This window comes from Manis javanica, chromosome 1, assembly GCF_040802235.1.
Source record: "Manis javanica isolate MJ-LG chromosome 1, MJ_LKY, whole genome shotgun sequence".
Taxonomy (NCBI): Eukaryota; Metazoa; Chordata; class Mammalia; order Pholidota; family Manidae; genus Manis; species Manis javanica.
Window position 1 is genome coordinate 181,569,377 of NC_133156.1, and position 14,695 is coordinate 181,584,071.

Consider the following 14,695-nt stretch of genomic DNA (forward strand, 5'->3'; position numbering starts at 1 on the left):
GGTTCATTGGGGTGATGTGGATAAGAAGCAGCTTATACTGAGTTGAAGAGCAAGTTCAATTTGAGGAAATGGAGGCAGTGAGTATAGACTGTTCTTTTAAGAATCTTAACTATGAAAGGAGAAAGAAAAAGAGAAGGATACCAGAAGGAAAATTATCAGGAGAGATATTTTAATTTAAGAGTATCTTTAAAAAAAGCAGGAGCCATGTTGTTGTATTAAAAGGGGAGCATGTTTTATTAAGAAAAAGAGGTCAGTAAAGATGAAACATTTGAAAGTACATAACAAAGTATTGATGGAGTAACATTTGGAGTAGAGGAGAAATGAGATTTTTAGAATGTAGGATTAGTCCTATTTTGAGGTGGGATATCATTGAGATGGAAAGGCACAAGTATAAAGGTAGATAGAGAGATAGATAGATTTCTGTATTGGAATACAGGCAATTAAGATTCATGCCTGATAACCTTGAATTGTTTTTATGAAACAGGTGGCAGTCATTTGTTATGAAAGAAAGGTGCAGGATCGAGGTTGGAATTTTAAAGAGAATGCCAACAGTTTGGAATAGTTGCTGTAGGTAGTGGAAGAATAAGTTGATAAAAGACACACCAAATGTGTGGATGATGCTAAGGGTGGTGTATTTGTATAATTTGCACCATCCGAGTAAGGTTCTATATGCTAATGAAGTTGAGCCATGAAGGGAATGGATAAATAGGCAGCCAGGTCTAAATGTTGCTAGATAAAACTCAACAGAGAGGAGTGCCCTTCCTCTGTTGGGGGACTACTTTTGGTAAGGTCTGTGGGTCTGTCTTTTTATTTTGAGGATAACAAGTTCCTTGTATCTTTTATCAGCTGTGGGAAATTCTTAGCTAGTTTTTGAATGTTAGCTATTCATTATTTCTTATTAGAGGATCCATTAAACCCATTCTGTTCTACATGTTCTTAACCTCTCTTTAATGTTTTCTGATGTAGGTTGAGTGTCTGTGTCCCCTCAAAATTGTATGCTGAAATCCTAATCCCCAAGGTGATGGCCTTGGGAGGTGGGACCTGTGGTAGATGATTAGGTCTTAAGGGCAGAACCTTCATGAATAGGATGGTTCCCTTATAAAGAGGCCCTAGAGAGCTTGCTCGCCCCTTCTGCCAATGGAGGGTACAAGTCAGCTACCCAGAAGAGGGCTCACTCTTGACCTTGCTAGCACCCTGATCTCAGACTTCTGTCCTCCAGAATTGTAAAAAATAAATTTCTGTTGTTTATAAGCTGCCCAGTTTGTGGTATTTTGTTACAGCAGCTGGAATGGACTGAGACATTTTCCTTCTTTCATCTTTCTCTGCTTCATTCTGTATTAGTTTCATATGTACCTCCCAATTAGTGGTCATATCTTCCCACCTGTTAAGTTTCAAATATCAATTACTATTGTTTTTATTCTAAAAGTTCTACATACATATTTTCCAGTTTGTCTATTTATCTTTTTGGTAATCCCTTCTTATTTCTTTAAGCATGTTACACATTTATTTTTAAGCCTTTCCAAATCTGATTCGGTTGTTTCTTCTTTATGTGCTTTGTTTCCCTGTGTGCTTTATAGTTTTTTGGTACTTGAGTTCCAGCTCAAAGGAATGTTATTTTTGAGAATTCTTGGAAGTATGGGTTAAGTGGTATTCCTCTAGAGAAGACTGCCTTTGCTTCAGTCAGTTTTCTGGGGACATTAGCAACCAGACTGGGGCTACTTTTAAAATACATTTTCAATTTGAGGTGGAACAAACAGATAGCATTAATAATATGAATGTGGGCCTCCTTTCTATGAGAAGGCCAGCTGTGACTTCAGATTATCTGGGCATCTTGCCTCTATTCTCATCCCCCAAAGCCAAGTACCAGGCAGGTAAGTTTCCCTGCAGTCTCCTCTTACGGGAGGGAGTTTTTTCTAACTTACCTTTCATTAAAGGTGTAGTCCTTGGATATCTTGGCTTTATTCATTTGGAAGCCCCTGATTGGACTCCTCACCTTTTGTGGACTCTAGGCTTTGTCTCATTTTCTGTGTGCTATAAAATAGAAGGGTTAGGTTATAAAGAATAGTTAGAATCTGGGTTTCTGTTCCAGTGTTGTTTTAGCATCTGGAGATTTTCTGTGTTTTCTTTTTTTAGCTTAGTGTGCACTAAAAATGATTTAGAAACTTAATCCAGTAGTTTTAGTGGTTGAGAAAGGCTTTTCACAGTATATCCAGTTTTCTACATTTTTTATGGAACTTCATTCTATTTTGCCTACTTTGTTCTCTATCATTTTTTTTTAGGAAGGAAACTGGTCTGATACCTTTTATTCATCCCCCTTTCAAGTTTTCATTACTTATAGACTTAAAGAGTAAATTGTGGTCACATTTGGCTGTAGGGTGTCAGAAACAACCACTTGTGGTGAGATTGGAAATTTAATATTTGCCAGTTTGGTTCTTTCTCAGAAAATCAGAAATGTATATGTATGTGTATGTGTTTAGTGCTTATGTGAGTGTATATCATACATTCACATGCATGTAGCACATACAGTGTACAACACATAACGTGTGCACATGTGCATATATACATATATGTTATACATAACATACACCTCTACAAAGGACATCACTTAAATTTATTATACATTTGACCCTTGAAAACAGAGGTTTGAACTTGCACAGGTCCACTTACACATGGATTTTTTTTCAATAAAAATTTTTTTTTTGAGATAAACATCTCCATTTTGAAAAAATATTTTCTTTTCTGTAGCTTACTTTATTGTAAGAATATGAAATATAATATATATAACATGAAATATGTGTTGATTGCTATTTATGTTATTGGTAAGGCTTCCTGTCAATACTAGGTTATTAGTAGTTAAGTTTTTGGGAAGTCAAAAGTTAGATACCATTTTTGATTGAAAGAGTTAGTGCCCATAAATCCTGTGTTGTTCAGGGTTCAAATGTAGTTTGATTCAGTGATTCTGGGAAACTTGCTTGGTCTAATTTTGTAAGCCCACATTAAATCTATGTGCATAAAGAGAACAGGACTGTTTATGCAAGTGTTTCCAATACCTACCCCCATTGGTTTGTTTTTTTGTATTAATAGGTTTATGATCTCTGTCATTGGAGCTGTAATAATAATTTTAAGTTTGGAAACTCTGAAGCATTTCTTCAATTAATATATGTTCTTTTAAAATATTTACATAGCTCTTCAGAGTAATTCATTAAATACTTAATTTTTTTTGTAAAGGATCTTGAAGAGTTTTACCAACATAACCTCAACTCAAACTCATCATGATGGTGGTAGATATTAAGTGAATCAGTAATTTCATTTAGCTACAACTTTGCATGTTTAAGTGTTAATAAATTCAACACTTTGAATTACATGCAATGACTGGAGCTAATCTACCAAAGTTAATTATATCCCTGTGTATACCAACTATATTACTCTTCTGGTTTCAGCAGTTTCCCAGGTTAGATTCAATGGATATCGCCAGGTGGAGATGGATTATTTATTTTATTTGGCAGCAACATCTCAAATCCAACTTTTAGCTGCCAGATTTTAAGACCAACACTGAAAGCTGCAATGGAATAAATCTTTTTGCACTTAACACAAATGATACAGAGGCCAAAATGAAGCTACTAGTGTTCCTTGTAGTGCCTTTGTGTCTTCAGTTACTTAGGGTGATTAATTGTTCTAGCAGAGTGACATTATTCTGGTAGTAGTTATGGCAGTCTCTGTATCCTTAATTTGGAGTTTCCTTGCCTTCATTAACTTATTTCCTAGTAGTCTGTTGTTTTGACTGATGATTTGTGACAAGTTCTCCTTCACTTTCCTGTGCTGTTGTAACCAACACCAGGTTTTTAGTAGGCTCTTTGGCTTGTGTCAGTTGAAACTTCTCCACCCTGTTTTTGTCCCTCTGAAAATAGCCATCATGGAAGTGTGGGGTTCCCTTCTTGCCTTGACAGAGATCTCCATCACAATGTCTTTTGTTTGCATTTGCTATCTTGGTGAAGCCACTTGGTATCTGCAAGGGTGGAAACAGATTTGAATGTATTTGATCTCCTGTGGCAGTACAGGAATATTTGGGTGTAGTCTTCAACTTCGACTTAATTAGCTAGCATATGCTTCCCCATCATTGATGATGATATCCATGATCTGCTTTCACCTTTACGCACTCAGAATATCCAAATTACCATAGTGAGGTCTGAATGGATTAAACTGATAGACAAACTGAAGTAAGGAGGGCAAGCAAGGTACTTTAAACTCCTCGTGACCTGCAGTTTCTCTTTCAACATCATGCTCAAGTTAGTTTTTCCACTTTATTTTTAACTTCTGGAATAAACAAAAATACTAATGATGCTTTTATGGAGCTTAATGAGAAGAAAATGTTTCAGGACTAAAACCATGACAGAAGTTAAAAAACATATACATGAAAAAAAAAAGACCAAAATAAACCATGGAATATTTTCTTGAATTAATCAGAAACAAAAGCAAAATGTTCAGTTCTTTGTATCTGTCTTGAAGTTCTTGGTTCTGAAAACATCTCAACAGATTAACTTTATTTGATGTAGTAGTCTTTTGCATCCATCTTTAAAACATTCAGAAACCCACAGCTAGTGTCCTACCCTTCCTTCTCTTTCTCCGTCTTCAGCATAAATGGAGGGTCTTCTCTGTGCCAGGCAAGACACAATTCCTACCCACTAGGAGATTAATGTTCTACTAGAGGGAAATTCACAAGTGAGTGGGCAATCAGAATATAGTTTAATAAATCTTGTGATGGCATTAATAACAAAGAAGGAACACATAACAGAGTCTATGGAATAAAGAAGTTTACCTAGAAAAACTAAGGTGCAAGCTGAGATTTGAAGAGTACATGGGAGTTGACTCTTAAGTAACCTGAAAGCAAAGGGGGACGAGCAGTGGGGTCCTGGCAATAGGATGTTCTAGCTCATTGACTTGGTTGTCCTTTGATTTGCCTGCAGCTTTTGAAGACTGAACGATGTTGTGCATTTAGGATACTCTGCTTTGCAAGTAGCAGAATATCAAGGAAAAGTGGAAATAGGAAATTTCCCTTAAAATTTTATTAACTCACTTAACGTAAAGTCTGGAGATAGGATTGTTTCAGGGTTGGGTCATCATCAAGAACACAGGTGTTCCCATCTTTTTACTCTTTGCCATCCTCAGATTATTGGCAATATTCCTCTCATCCCAGATTGGTTTGCTGCATCCCCAAGGATCACACAGGACAATGTCCAAAATTGAAAGAGCAGTTCTTTTCCTGAATTCTTCAGGAAAGAAAACCTTCTCTTGGATCCTTACTGCCAGACTTCCCTTTACCTTGCATGGATGAAGGTTGTCTCATCTGTTAGTCAGTCACTGCCAAGGGAAATGGAATTACCACGACTGGTTTACAGATTAGCTGGTATTTACCCCTTGCAGTAGGGTGGAAGAACAGGTTGGGTCTCTTCCAATAGGAAGAATGGATTAACTTTTCTGTAGGCACAACTAATAGGGCAACTGACTCATCTTGAAGTAGAAGTGTGTGTGTTTTTCTTAAACCACAGCTTTGTATCAGGCTTCATGTTTCTTAGCTTTTTCTAGTTGTGTTTTCTTTGGGAGTCAGGCGCCAATGTATCAGTAACAAGCAATGTAATTTTGATTAAGGCACTTAACTTTCTTGGCCTCAGTTTCCTCTGTTACACAGAGTTTTGTATTCCATCTCCAAGAACTCTTTTAACTCTGACATTTTAGGGGTCTATGTGACTTTGTTGCTTTCCTTGTTTGAAAAGGAAAAAGACAGATCCCACAGAGGACTTTCTAGCGGTGTGAGTTTGGTACGTCACTTGGTCTTCTTGGGTTTCAGGTCCCTCATTTGCAAAATGCGGACAATAACTAACCAATAAGGTGCACAGGATTTAAATGAGATAACATGCTCATGACATTATATGTTTATTTTTCTCTTTTAAAAGGTTTGAGCTGATGTGGGCTCTTGCAAGTGCTAGGATAACCCTGTAATGATTCTGTATAGGCAAGTGATAAATATTTGTTGAATAGAATTCCTGATGTGCCATTTTATGTGGGCTCTAGCAAGTGCTAGGATAACCCTGTAATGGTTCTGTATAGGCAAGTGATAAATATTTGTTGAATAGAATTCCTGACGTGCCATTTTATAAGTTAAAATACCACTCTAGTATGCACATGAAATTTAAGTGGTGGGATGTTTAAAAGTATGGCTCAGCTATAGATGCTAGGATAAACATTTTACTTTTTGCAAAGACTTGTGTTTTTTTTTAAATTAGACTGCAAAGGCAGCATTTCTATAACTGTGTCAAAATTTAGGCTATGAAAGGTTGTTAATTTCCAAACATTTCTTCTTGTTTACCTTTTATTAGAATATTCTTTGGATTATCACAGATAATTAAGCAGTGGTACAGTTTATTTCACAGATAGTCTTATTTAACTGTGGCATATTTGTGATACATTTATGTCAAAAGCATGATTTTGTTCTCAAGATCTGTTTATTTAATTTATATAAGTATTAGAGTATTTATAAAATATCATTTAATAACAAGTTATAATATAGTTTTTAGATTTATAAACCAGTTACTTAACTGGCCATCTCGTTTGGTTCAAGGAATGTTAGAATGGGCTATCACTAGATGGCAGTCTTTCTCTAGTTTAAGTCATTTATTTCAGAGCGGGAGAAATCCTACTCTGTTCAGGTACAACGTTGACTACCAATAGTAGGTTAAACAGCAGGTCTGTTACCTTTCCAGATTTAAGACTTGCTTATTATTGTTCTTACACCTGATAGGTATGTTGTTTAGCACTGAGTAAGACTGAGATACACATAAAATGGTGATACAAGTTGAACTGTTTGTTAGTGATCTATAACTGCCTTTTTCTATGGTAGGCAATATGAAACAAACAAAACCTTTAAATCAGTGATTTTTAACCTCTTTGATAACCAGATGGTAACTATGGTTCAGTTTCCCTAAAATTACGTATTTGTGCTTCTCCCTTTACACACAAAATCCCCATAAAATCTGAAATTGTGGATTTCCTGATGCAACCGATGGAATACAAATTTATTAAAATATAGCCCCATACCCCTGGCTTACAAATTAGTTAGTATTTACCCCTTGCAGTAGGGTGGAAGAACAGGTTGGGTCTCTTCCAACAGGAAGAATGGATTAGCTTTTCTGTAGGCAAAACTAATAGGGCAACTGACTCATCTTGAAGTAGAAGTGTGGGCTTTACATTTTATTCCAACTTTTTTAACTCTCAAGATACTGAGGGGATCCACTGTAAGTCTTTCATATTGTTCATTATTTTTTATAATTAGAATATTAGAATCATAAATATCCTAAGATAGGAGAAACAGGTGGGGGCTAGTGATAAGAATAGAAAATTCATTAACTTGTTTTGAACTACCTGTTTACAGTATTCTGAAAACATATAATCTTTACATTATTAATGACTTGAACTTGAAAGTGGAAGTGAATTGTAGAAATTTCAAGCTAGGCTGATACTTCAGAGAATTTACAATTAATTGCTTCCTATTTTTTATGAGAAAGTTGAGGGTCAGAGAGATGAACTGAGTTGGTTAAGGACTCATAGCTAGTTAATTATATTTCTAAAACCAAGGCTAAGCAATCAGGCAGGTAAAATTCACCTTTCCTTTCTCCGATTTGTAGTTGTTTTGTAGGAAGCTTAGGGAGCTAGGGAGATATTATTAACATAAGCTATGAATTTCTTAACTTTGGGTTTTTCCTCTCCTTGATGTTGTCTTTTGTGTTATTAATGTGGAGGGAAAAAAATGAAAAGTTTTACATAATAGAAGGAAGCAGATTTGCTACTTAGAAGTGTTACTGCATCAAGATATAACTGAATTTCAAACCAAGAGGTTTTCTAACATAAAATATTTGTATATGCCATTTAGATAGATGGATTTTCAGTGGTTACCCCTTTTCTTCAAATGGCAAGGAATATTGGTGTCTTGACATGGAAATGTTTCTTTTCCTTGTCTTTGGAAGGGGAAAAGTGAGGTTAGTTGAAATGTCAGTGGTAGATTCTGCCTTGTATATTCAAATAGCTCTTCAGGCAAGTGGTTATTCTCTGCTGTATTTTAATTGTCAAAGCAGTGATTGTTCATAATTTATTTGAAGATCTCCTCCCTTTATTTCAGAGGAAGGAGAGTGAATTTAGATTGTTGTGGTTTTCTAGAAGTGAGTTCAAAATTTTTATTGGAAGTAAAACTTGTATATATGTAGTCTTTGTTTACTGCTGAATTTTGGGCAGTGGAACTGATCGGAGGAAAGTATGCTTTCTTATCCACAGGATCAGGGTACTGATCTGATACCTAGGAATGATTATAAAATCAGAATTTTTTTGGTAATGAGCAAATGTACATTTATTGAACAAAAGTCAGAGATCACAAAGATCTTAGGGATAATGTTAGTCATTCGTTTAGTCAATGAATGTTTACTCACTGCCTACTACCTGTCTGGCACTGTTCTAGAGGTACAGTGGTGAATGTGGTAGACAAAGTTCTTGCCCAGGCTTACAGTCTAATTGAGATGGGTTAGGGGGAGAGAGACACAGCAAATCTTGCATGATAAGGAGAAGAAAGTTGTTTGAAGATGTAGGGGATGAGCATTACTAGCAGAAGAAGAACAAAAACAAAATTTTTGAGGCAGGAAGAGGCTTTTATAAGAAGTGTATGCAGTATATAGCTGGAGCATAGAGGGTCAAGGGAGGCTAGGAGTGGGAACTAGTGAGAAATGAGGTAAGAGAGATAATCAGAGGCTAGATTATGTAGGATCATAAGGGCTATGGTAAGTATTTAAGATTTCTTTTCCCTTTGCAAAGAGAAGCCATTAGATTTAAGCAGGAGGATAACGTCTGAGTTATCACTTTATAAAGATCATTTTAACTGCTATATGGAGAGTGTCTGCATTTGGATGGAGAGTGGAGGAGATAGGGAGTGCAGAATGGAGCCTTTTAGGAGGCTATTGCATTGTTCAAGTGTGCAATGATACAGATTTGGACTAGGGTTTTAGTGGAAATGGTGGGATGTGGTCAGTTTTAAGAGACGCTTTGGAAGTTGAGTTGTCAAGACTTATTAATGGATTGGATGGGATGTATGAAGGAAAGAAGTGGGTTAGGAGTGATTTCCTGGATTTGGATTTTTGACTTGGGTAACTGGATCGTGCCCTTGGCTGTGGTGAGGTATGTGAGTGGTGGGGAGATAACGTGAAGAACAGGTTTGGGAGTGGAGATAGTTTGGTGATAGAGGAACCCATGTTAAGTTGGAGATGGCTTTTAAACATCCATTTTGGAGTTGTTAAATAGTAGCTAGAATCTAGTGTTCAGGGATGTGCTCTGAATTGTAGGTGTAGATTATGAAATCATCACTATATAGATTCTTTTAAAAGCCATGGGATTAAGTGGCATTGCATGGTGAGAGAGTATAGGTAGAAAAAAGAAGAGGTTCTAGGAATATTTATAAAAAGAATAGAGGAGGAGGAGCCCAGAAAGGAGATTGAGAAGGCATGTCCGTGAAAGGATAAAAACCACATCAGTGTGGTATCATTCAAGTCTGGAGGAAAGAGTGTTTCACGATGGAGGGTGTATCAAACCATAGCAAGTGCTGTTTTTAGGTGGAGTAAGATGAATGCTAACTATTGGGAGGTGAGGAAGTAGAAAGGAGTTTTGCTGGAAAGGGGAGCAGAGAAATAAGATGATGGCTGGAGGGAAGTGTGCAAGTAAGGACAGGTTTCTGAAAGTCATGGTTATCTACTCATGAAAATGATTTAATAGAGTAGGGGAAATAGATATTATTCAGGTGAGCAGTAAAAGGATTAAAGGTCTTGAGCCAACAAGGACTGACTGTGCCCTTGGCTGTGGTGAGGTATGTGAGTGGTGGGGAGATAAAGAGCTTGAAACATTTTTTCCGTTGATTCAGGAAAGTGGACAGAGTAGAAGTTACAGATGTAAGTAGGTTGACTGATTTTAATGGGAGAAGAGGCAATATTTGTTTTTTCTGTGAAGTATGTGGTAGGATCAGAAGCTGAGAATGAAGGGATGGACATTTGAGCAGAGGAGGAAGTAAGAATCTCACATATAGTTATTTTGGAGAACAGAGTGAATTTTGGGTGGTGGTGGTGGGGGTAGTTTTGGTGGTATTATCTAGTGGTATTCATTGAGTGCCCAATTTAGATTTGTAGTTAAATAGCTGAACAGTCAGTCTAGCTGGCATACCATGTAACTTTTCTCCAGCCGTGTTAATTTTTTGGAGCATAGAGTAGTTGGATGGTTTATCCAAAATTGAGTTTTTCTGGATTAGTTTGAGAGAAAAAGGTGCAAAGTTGTAATTCAGACCTTTGATTTTATAATAAAATTTTTATGATGAATACTAATATTTTTGAATGAATAAGGAAGCAAAATTTTGGGTTTTCCTAAGGAAATCCTCATTTGACATTGGGGCAATAGTAATACAGTTGGAATACTCTGTGGTCTATATACCTGAAATATCTAATTTCCAAATAAATTTGCTTCTGGGTTTGTAATTCTGCTTCTGTTTCTTACAACTAGATCTGGTGTAATCTTCATGCCATTTTTTTTAAAGGTCCGTCTATGATGGTGAGGAACATGGACGTTTCATGGAGAAGCTTGAAACTCGTATCCGCAATCATGACCGAGAAATTGAGAAAATGTGCAACTTTCATTACCAGGGCTTTGTGGACTCTATAACTGAACTGCTGAAAGTGAGAGGAGAAGCCCAGAAACTCAAAGTAAGGAGACTCAAGGAGAGACTTGTTTCTCTGTCTGGTGCTGGGGATTTGGTTAGCATTAAAGAGTAGGAATACATTGCAGGTTATGTATTTGTAGTGAAGATTTTTGTGTAGTAAGGAATTTGTATTTAAGCATAGATAATTGGGATTATGGCTTTTAGGTAAAAAGAATACTTTTTATTTGGGATAACTACATGTGGATGAGAACCAGTAACAGAATCAATAACAGTTTTTTTCAAACAGAAACTCAGTTAACTGACTCTTCATGTCATTCATCTGTATCCTTGCTAGGTAGAAGCTGTCACTGTAGGATGATGGCGTTGCAGGGCATAGCTGTAGAAGTCTTTGCAGCATGGCAATCTAAATCAAAGGAAAATGAATCAATAGTTGTTGTGGATTGTGTTCTACCAAAGCATGAAGGTTCTTTCTTGATATGACAGATTAGAATCTAGGAAGCAGGGGAGTCATATTGGTCTGGTACCAGCATAGCATATTTACTTATCTTTGATAACAGATTTTGCTTATTGGTCTTAAATCTAACCACTTCACTAAACTCTTCTATTATTTCTAATAGTTTGTGTATAGTTTTTTTTGACTTTTCTATTGTAAACAGTCATACGATCTGTAATAACAACTTGACTTCTTCTTTCCAGTCTTTATGCTTCTGATTCATTTTTTTTTCATTGCATCTCCCTCTTCTCTTTCCTCTTCTCTTCTCCTCTTCTCCCCTCCTCTCCCTCTCTGCTCCACTCCCCTTCCCTCTCATCTTTTCTTTTCTTTATTTTTTGTCTTAATACAATTTGAATTAAAATCCCAAAAGGATTTTCCTGAGGCATGGGGTGAATTTGGCAGTGAGTGTAAAATTCACAGAAAAGAAATACATTGGTTAAGAACAGCAAAGAAACAATTTTATTGAGGAGAGAAGTAGGCTATTAGATATTAAATTATAGTTTAAACTAACAGTGATTTAAAAGCTAATTTGAATGCAAAACCTGACCTGAGTGGACATGAAGCTGTCAAACTTCTTAATATATTTAATTTAATACAAAGTTTTGTTTTTTGCTGCAGAAAAATTAATGTGCTTGATTATGGGCTACTGTCCTACCACTATGAGGGGTGTTATATAATACACACTATGTACCATATTATCTTTACAAAATTCTGAAGTCTTAAACAGTGCCAAGGTTTCAAATAAGAGTTTATGAACATATACAACAACTATACAGTCTTCCTAAGCAATCTAATATTGCCAACATAGTTAAATCTCTTTGGTACTCTTCTGAGTCTCTTCCTTCACTCTCTCCTCTAAAAGAAACAACTCTACTGATTTGTTGTTAATGTTCTTTAATGCTTAACCATTTTAAAGGAAATTTTGATCCTTTTCTCTTATATATACCAAAGTTAATTTCAGATGGACTAAATAATTAAATGTAAAAAATGAAACCACATAGGAACTAGTAGAAAATATAGATGAATGTTTATGCTATCTTGGCTAGTACTCCCTAAGCCAGAAAGAAAAAAATTGATAGATAAAACAGTAGAATGAAACAACCTCTTCTACATACAAATTAAAAGGTAATACATTAAAAACACTTACAAATACATATGACAAATTCCTGACCTCCTTAACATAGAAAAAGTCTTTACAAATTAAAAGGAAAAATTTGAACATTTTAATAGAAAACTGAGAAATACACAGTAATATGGTTTACATAAGAAGAAATATAAGGGAATTCTACAATTTAGAAAATTTAAAGGAATGCAGATTTAAACAATAAAATGCCATCTAATAAAATGACAAAAAAATTTTTTAAATTGGAGGTGATGCCACACAACCAGGGAATGCCTGGAGTATAGATTGTTAGAGGGTCTGAGGAGAGCACTTTTATTGATATTTAAAACTTCACATATTCTTAAGACGTATTCTCAGACTATAGGTGCATGTACAAGGATGTTCATATAATTTTTTTTTTAAGCAGTAGAACTTAAAAATGTCCCTACAAGTCATTTGGCAAAGGATTAGTAAAATAGATCATGGTACATCCATTTAAAAATGATAAACTACAGTATATTGTAGAAGGATATCTAACATGGGAAAGTATTAGAAATGTTTGCCTAATGCATAAAGCAGATTAAAAAGTATGAGCAATTTTATCCTATTAAAAATAAAAAGTTATGCTGACTCTTTGGGGACTGAACAGCCTCAGATGGACAAAAGTATCTGAAATGTGTGAGAACAAAGATATGGGGCTCCTGCCAGGAGCTATGTGTCCTCATGCAGCCATCCCAGCTTCCCATTCTCACCTTGGGCTGTTCTTCTCTGTGTTCCTTGGACACCTGTGTTCCATACTCCTCCCTTTGCTACCCAGGTCCCTGTCCATGATGGGCAGCAGGGTGCTCTGTCTTTGGTTACTGAAGTAGTTAGGTTGGAGAGTAACTAGCTCCTTGGCATGTTGTACTGAGTATTTCCCATAATGCTCACCAATTATTGATACCACTTGCTGGCACCCATCTCTGCCTCTTCCTTGTTTCAAATTGTTTCAAGCTGCAAATTCCTTCACCTTGAGGAAAAATATGAACTGGAGAATACCCGTTCAGGGTTTTGGCTGCTTCAGGCTCCACTCACTCCAGAGCTGACTGGATTAAAGCCTAGCAGCACATCTGGGAGGCTTTGCTCTCGGGGACTCCATTCAACATGGGTTAGGAACCTGTGAAATTTAGAGTTTCTTCAATTCTAGGAAAGGATTTAGAAAATGGAAAGGTAAAGTATTAACTACTGTCAGCACTATTTTAACATAACAATGGGAAGAAACCTCACTCTCCAGGACGCCCACTATTTCTTTTTCTTTATTCACTGGTGTGTGTGTGTGTGTATCTATATTTATGTTCTCAGAATCAAGAGAAGTAACATGGTAAACAGGCAGTATACTTTCTTTTCATTGTTATATTTAAAAAGTATTGTAATGTATTGTTAATATGTTACATTAAAAAAGTACTGTGAAAGAGAAGAGTAATTTTATTTCTTAACGTAAGCATTGGTTAGGTTCCTCTAGATATGTTTTAGAACTGCAATTTGCATGAATTTAATTTAGTGGACCATAATTAGTATTTGTAACAGAAATTGAACTGAAATAGAATAGAATAGAATAGAATAGAATAGAATAGAATAGCGAAGAATAGCAAAGAATATAATAAAGTGTATTACATATAGTAAGGATTAACATTGTTTCTTGAAAATTTTGTTTTAGGTGTGTGTGTGTGTGTGTGTGTGTGTGTGTGTGTGTGTGTGTATTCCCTGTACATGTGTACTGGGTTGCAGTGTAAGATGTATTTCTTAAAATGAGTTTGAGATAAAAAAAAGTTGCAGAAATGGGGTCTTTATAACATAGATAATTTTATAAAGTATTCTGGTAGAGACAGTGCTGCTGAATTTAGTAATATTTATGAAAGGTTTAATTTTATGAGATCTCCAGTTTAGGAAAAAAAAATTATTCTTGAATAACTATTGTGAAGGGGATTCCACTATTGTGAGAGGCCCTACTGCTCAAGGCAACCCATCCCATTTTTATTCATATTGCTTGAAAGTATTTCCTTATATTGAACTGATATTAATCCTGTTTTCTAGTAACATACATTTATTGGTTTGAGTAATAAGTACTGTTTTTATGGCAGTACCTTTTCTTCTGATAGCGCTTCAGTTATTTGAAGGATAGCTCTCTTTCAGGTATGGTGTATAGTATAGTATCCAGGTATAGTATATGGTGTCTCCAAATGAGTATATGCCTCTTCAGGCTAAAATTCCTGTATCTGTTTTTTGTGTGGTGTAGCCTTGAGTCCCTTTCCAATGTATTCCTATCTAATCATGCTTCACTTTGCAAATGGTCTTCTTAAAACATGGCATCTGAGTGTAATTCTCA

The 14,695-nt window shown here is 35.8% G+C and overlaps 1 protein-coding gene across 5 annotated transcripts in view; it reads left to right on the forward strand.

The window, feature by feature from the left end:
* EXOC6B (exocyst complex component 6B) overlaps window positions 1-14,695 on the forward strand; it is a 640,335-nt gene that overhangs the window by 105,008 nt on the left and 520,632 nt on the right. For 4 of the 5 annotated variants that reach the window (XM_037027188.2, XM_073211565.1, XM_037027190.2 and 1 more), the window contains exon 2: window positions 10,613-10,778. In XM_037027188.2, coding sequence (XP_036883083.1) covers window positions 10,613-10,778 — 166 coding nt within the window. Of the gene's footprint in view, window positions 1-10,612; window positions 10,779-14,695 lie in introns of those variants that run through there. The other variant, XM_073211568.1, reaches the window with a different exon arrangement.